Source organism: Salvelinus fontinalis, chromosome 14 (assembly GCF_029448725.1).
Source record: "Salvelinus fontinalis isolate EN_2023a chromosome 14, ASM2944872v1, whole genome shotgun sequence".
NCBI lineage: Eukaryota > Metazoa > Chordata > Actinopteri > Salmoniformes > Salmonidae > Salvelinus > Salvelinus fontinalis.
The window spans coordinates 36181558-36187557 of NC_074678.1; the positions used below are offsets into that span (position 1 = coordinate 36181558).

At 48.9% G+C, this 6000-nt stretch overlaps 1 protein-coding gene across 2 annotated transcripts in view; it reads left to right on the forward strand.

Moving 5' to 3' along the window:
• The window catches only part of cachd1 (cache domain containing 1), a 146341-nt gene that overhangs the window by 35277 nt on the left and 105064 nt on the right, over positions 1–6000 (forward strand). For both annotated transcript variants that reach the window (XM_055861580.1, XM_055861581.1), the window contains exon 2: positions 1397–1459. In XM_055861580.1, coding sequence (XP_055717555.1) covers positions 1397–1459 — 63 coding nt within the window. The remainder of the gene's footprint in view (positions 1–1396; positions 1460–6000) is intronic.

The window sequence follows — 6000 nt, forward strand, 5'->3', positions numbered from 1 at the left end:
GCCACTCCTCTTGGCCACAAAGACAAAATATTTTTTTAAAGCTAATTTCTTACAATTCTACACATTTTGACTTGGGTGGAGAGAAACATGTACACTTGTACAGCTAGTTCCCGCAATTCTATATGTTTTGTCTACACATATTGTCATGGGGCAACAAAAAATAAAACAATTTTTAAGCAAATTTCCTGCAATTCTACACATAATACCATTTACCAATGCCATTATCTTCTGCTGAGTGACCCCAACATAACTATATAAATTTGCCCTGTGTCATGACATGTTTACAACCTTTCATTCTCCCTGACTGTCTAGTTTATATTTTGGTGATACTTAGTTCTCAAAGATGATCTAATTTAAATATATACTTCATATGGGGTTTTAGTCATTTACTTTTACACTGAAATCTTTTTACTTGCCCGCCGCTGCTTGTATTAATATAGGGGAAAGACTGGGTTTATGCCTGTGCTTTATGATTTGTAGAATATGATGTGTATCGTGCCTTGTATTAATATAGGGGAAAGACTGGGTTTATGCCTGTGCTTTATGATTTGTAGAATATGATGTGTATCGTGCCTTGTATTAATATAGGGGAAAGACTGGGTTTATGCCTGTGCTTTATGATTTGTAGAATATGATGTGTATCGTGCCTTGTATTAATATAGGGGAAAGACTGGGTTTATGCCTGTGCTTTATGATTTGTAGAATATGATGTGTATCGTGCCTTGTATTAATATAGGGGAAAGACTGGGTTTATGCCTGTGCTTTATGATTTGTAGAATATGATGTGTATCGTGCCTACGACCCACACTTTTGAATGGCTTCAAGTGGTTTTGCAGTCAGTCAGCTTGTAGGCGGCATTTGACCAATGTGGAAAGCACTGGTAAATGGTTCTAACATGGCAGGACAGATCTATTAGAGAGTAAAGGCGCCTGTAACCAATTATCTTCAATGGACAGGAGCAGGCAGGTTGATTTCTGAAGGCATAACACAATCTTATTACTGTAATTGACTTCACTTAGAAGCACTAGTATAATTCCAGGAAATGGTCCATTTAACAGTGAAATAACTCCACCAAGGGTCTTTACTTTGGAGAGGACCTAGGAGTTATTTTCTCATTCTTTTCATATCCATTTAAATGTAAAGGCAATGGCAGAGAAGCGTTGAAGGGTGTAGTAAAGTAAATAACACGACCTAACAAGACCGTGTCAACAAATGACTGGTAATGAAGCGAGACATTGACGTCGCAGCAAAAGAAAACCTCTGAAATGAAGCAATCAGAATAAATGCATGTGTATTTGCATCGGTATGAAGAGAGTTTGGGCCTTATGTGATTGAGTTATAAGCAGCTAGTCTTTCTACAGCATACTAACCCAGTTTCTCTCTTCTCTCCCTGCAGAGAATCTTCAACTCATTTGTGTACACAGAAAAGACCTCAAACAGAGAGACCGAGGTACAGCAGGTGAGTCACTGGGTGCTCCTTCCTGTGTGTGTGCACCCGTGTGTGTGTGTGTGTGTGCATAGCATGTGTGTTTGTGATTGTCTGTGCTGCAGTAAACACACAACAATCATTAGAGGGAAAGAGGGCTTATTAAAATTCTACAGCTGCCGCCTCATCGGCTTATAAGTTCTCTTTCTGTTTTCCTCTATCCCCTCCACTATCCCCTCCTCTATCCCGTCCTCTATCCCCTCCTCTATCCCCTCCTCTATCCCGTCCTCTATCTCCCCTCCTCTATCCCCTCCTCTATCCCCTCCTCTATCCCCTCCTCTATCCCCTCCACTATCCCCTCCTCTATCCCCTCCACTATCCCCTCCACTATCCCCTCCACTATCCCCTCCACTATCCCCTCCACTATCCCCTCCACTATCCCCTCCTCTATCCCCTCCACTATCCCCTCCTCTATCCCCTCCACTACCCCCTCCACTATCCCCTCCTCTATCCCCTCCACTACCCCCTCCTCTATCCCCTCCTCTATCCCCTCCACTATCCCCTCTATCCCCTCCACTATCCCCTCCTCTATCCCCTCCACTATCCCCTCCTCTATCCCCTCCTCTATCCCCTCCACTATCCCCTCCTCTATCCCCTCCACTATCCCCTCCTCTATCCCCTCCTCTATCCCCTCCACTATCCCCTCCTCTATCCCCTCCACTATCCCCTCCTCTATCCCCTCCACTATCCCCTCCTCTATCCCCTCCTCTATCCCCTCCACTATCCCCTCCTCTATCCCCTCCACTATCCCCTCCTCTATCCCCTCCACTACCCCCTCCTCTATCCCCTCCTCTATCCCCTCCACTATCCCCTCTATCCCCTCCACTATCCCCTCCTCTATCCCCTCCACTATCCCCTCCTCTATCCCCTCCTCTATCCCCTCCACTATCCCCTCCTCTATCCCCTCCACTATCCCCTCCTCTATCCCCTCTATCCCCTCCACTATCCCCTCCTCTATCCCCTCCACTATCCCCTCCTCTATCCCCTCCACTATCCCCTCCACTATCCCCTCCTCTATCCCCTCCACTATCCCCTCCTCTATCCCCTCCACTATCCCCTCCACTATCCCCTCCTCTATCCCCTCCACTATCCCCTCCACTATCCCCTCCTCTATCCCCTCCACTATCCCCTCCTCTATCCCCTCCACTATCCCCTCCACTATCCCCTCCTCTATCCCCTCCTCTATCCCCTCCTCTACCCCCTCCACTATCCCCTCTATCCCCTCCACTATCCCCTCCTCTATCCCCTCCACTATCCCCTCCTCTATCCCCTCCTCTATCCCCTCCACTATCCCCTCCTCTATCCCCTCCACTATCCCCTTCTCTATCCCCTCCACTATCCCCTCCTCTATCCCCTCCACTATCCCCTCCACTATCCCCTCCACTATCCCCTCCTCTATCCCCTCCACTATCCCCTCCACTATCCCCTCCACTATCCCCTCCACTATCCCCTCCTCTATCCCCTCCTCTATCCCCTCCTCTATCCCCTCCACTATCCCCTCCTCTATCCCCTCCTCTATCCCCTCCTCTATCCCCTCCACTATCCCCTCCACTATCCCCTCCACTATCCCCTCCTCTATCCCCTCCACTAGGCCACATTAGACTCCTAGCTAGATTTCAACATTATTTATCCCTTCAGGAGCTATTAAGAAAGGTGAAGCCCACTGCCCAGGCAGCTCAGTGTGTTAACAGTACAGTAATATGTCAGTGTGTTACTGTGGCTCCGAGCACTGTGGGCAGAGCTAATGAGCTGGCACTGTGTAGAGTAGTAGTAACCACAGCAGTCTGCTTACTGCCCATGCCCATTCCTGCACTGCAGTGGGCTGTCATGTTTTCACTGTTTACTTTGAAAGACTGGCAGTTTCCATTTCCACTGGCTCAGCATAATACAGTACAGTAGTTGGCCCTGGATCAGTTTAATCAAGTCTTTTTCTCTTTTTTTTCTCTGTTTCTCCCCCACAGCTACTGCTCTCATTCATCTGATCTATGGTCATTAGTTTAGTACCTGGTAATGCCCATAGGCTGTATAGGTCCTACCACTCCTTCTGTGTGGACATAGAAAACTGTAGGCTTTGATGCCCACATTTGGTTCCAAATCAAATGTATTTATATAGCCCTTCTTACATCAGCTGATATCTCAAAGTGCTGTACAGAAACCCAGCCTAAAACCCCAAACAGCAAGCAATGCAGGTGTAGAAGCACGGTGGCTAGGAAAAACTCCCTAGAAAGGCCAAAACCTAGGAAGAAACCTAGAGAGGAACCAGGCTATGAGGGGTGGCCAGTCCTCTTCTGGCTGTGCCGGGTGGAGATTATAACAGAACATGGCCAAGATGTTCAAATGTTCATAAATGACCAGCATGGTCAAATATTAATAATCACAGTAGTTGTCGAGGGTCCAACAGGTCAGCACCTCAGGAGTAAATGTCAGTTGGCTTTTCATAGCCAATCATTGAGAGTATCTCTACCGCTCCTGCTGTCTCTAGGGAGTTGAAAACAGCAGGTCTAGGACTGGTAGCACGTCCGGTGAACAGGTCAGGGTTCCATAGCCGCAGGCAGAACAGTTGAAACTGGAGCAGCAGCACGGCCAGGTGGACTGGGGACAGCAAGGAGTCATCATGCCAGGTAGTCCTGAGGCATGGTCTTAGGGCTCAGGTCCTCCGAGAGAGAAAGAGAGAATTAGAGAGAGCATACTTAAATTCACACAGGACACCAGATAAGACAGGATAAATACGCCAGATATAACAGACTGACCCTAGCCCCCCGACACATAAACTACTGCAGCATAAATACTGGAGGCTGAGACAGGAGGGGTCAGGAGACACTGTGGCCCCATCCGATGATACCCCCGGACAGGGCCAAACAGGCAGGATATAACCCCACCCACTTTGCCAAAGCACAGCCCCCACACCACTAGAGGGATATCTTCAACCACCAACTTACCATCCTGAGACAAGGCCGAGTATAGACCACAAAGATCTCAGCCACGGCACAACCCAAGGGGTTGTTCTAGTATGTTGTTATTTAAAAGGTTCCAGACACCATGGTGACGCGGCCTGCCAGTAGATACAGTACTTTGGTTGATAATAGTTTCTCTCCTGTCCGTTTGGAGGTCGGCTGGAGACTCTAAGCTCATTTATTTTTTTAAATAATGCATTTTATGCTGCTGTTAGAATTCATAAAATATATACAGTAGTGTCTCTGTAGAAATTGCTCGCCCCTAAATGCATGGGTACACCGGTGGTGTTTGCCGGCCGAGAGTACTTGGCACCTCTGAACAGAGTGCTGGACGTAATTTGCATACCAAGTGCAAACCAATTCTATATGTAGAAACTGACAAACGCCTACCGGCAATGGTCCCTAAAACACACTGCGCCGAACGAACGGCAGATCAACGTTCAGTGCAGTCCCCAAACCTCAGGCCAAGGAAGCATTACCAAGACCAGACTTGGCATCGCTGGCATGATTCTCCCTGGGTAGGAGGGAGATGGTATCGCTGGCACCATGGCAGCCAAACGGCACCAATTAGAGCTGAATCCACAGTGGGGAGGAAGCCCAAAGACAAAAGAATGACAGAGATGGGCGGAGAGAAGGAGCCTGGCTTTGAGACTGGCACCCTGGCTCCTTGTAACTATCCTCTCCTCTACCTCTCATTACCCAGCTTACAGGAGCATGGAGAAGAGAGGAGAGCGGGACATCTGTCACTAAGCAATGACATGGGCTGGCCCACTCCTCTCATCCCAAAATGATGGGTAATAGTGTAATGAACAGGACTGTAGATGGTTATTTGGTTTAAGTAGTGTTTTTACAGGATACACCAGGATATGTTCTGTCTCTCCTCTGGTGAGAGGAGATGGAGTCTGCTGTTTGCTCCTCTGGGGAGAGGAGATGGAGTCTGCTGTTTGCTCCTCTGGTGAGATGAGATGGAGTCTGCTGTTTGCTCCTCTGGGGGGAGGAGATGGAGTCTGCTGTTTGCTCCTCTGGTGAGATGAGATGGAGTCTGCTGTTGGCTCCTCTGGTGAGAGGAGATGGAGTCTGCTGTTGGCTCCTCTGGTGAGAGGAGATGGAGTCTGCTGTTGGCTCCTCTGGGGAGAGGAGATGGAGTCTGCTGTTTGCTCCTCTGGGGAGATGAGATGGAGTCTGCTGTTTGCTCCTCTGGGGAGATGAGATGGAGTCTGCTGTTGGCTCCTCTGGGGAGAGGAGATGGAGTCTGCTGTTGGCTCCTCTGGGGAGAGGAGATGGAGTCTGCTGTTGGCTCCTCTGGGGAGAGGAGATGGAGTCTGCTGTTGGCTCCTCTGGGGAGAGGAGATGGAGTCTGCTGTTTGCTCCTCTGGGGAGAGGAGATGGAGTCTGCTGTTGGCTCCTCTGGGGAGAGGAGATGGAGTCTGCTGTTGGCTCCTCTGGGGAGAGGAGATGGAGTCTGCTGTTTGCTCCTCTGGGGAGATGGAATCAGCAGAGAGAGACAACGGCAGACAATGGTCAAAAGCTCTCTGTCTGTCTGTCTCTGGGGGTCTCTCT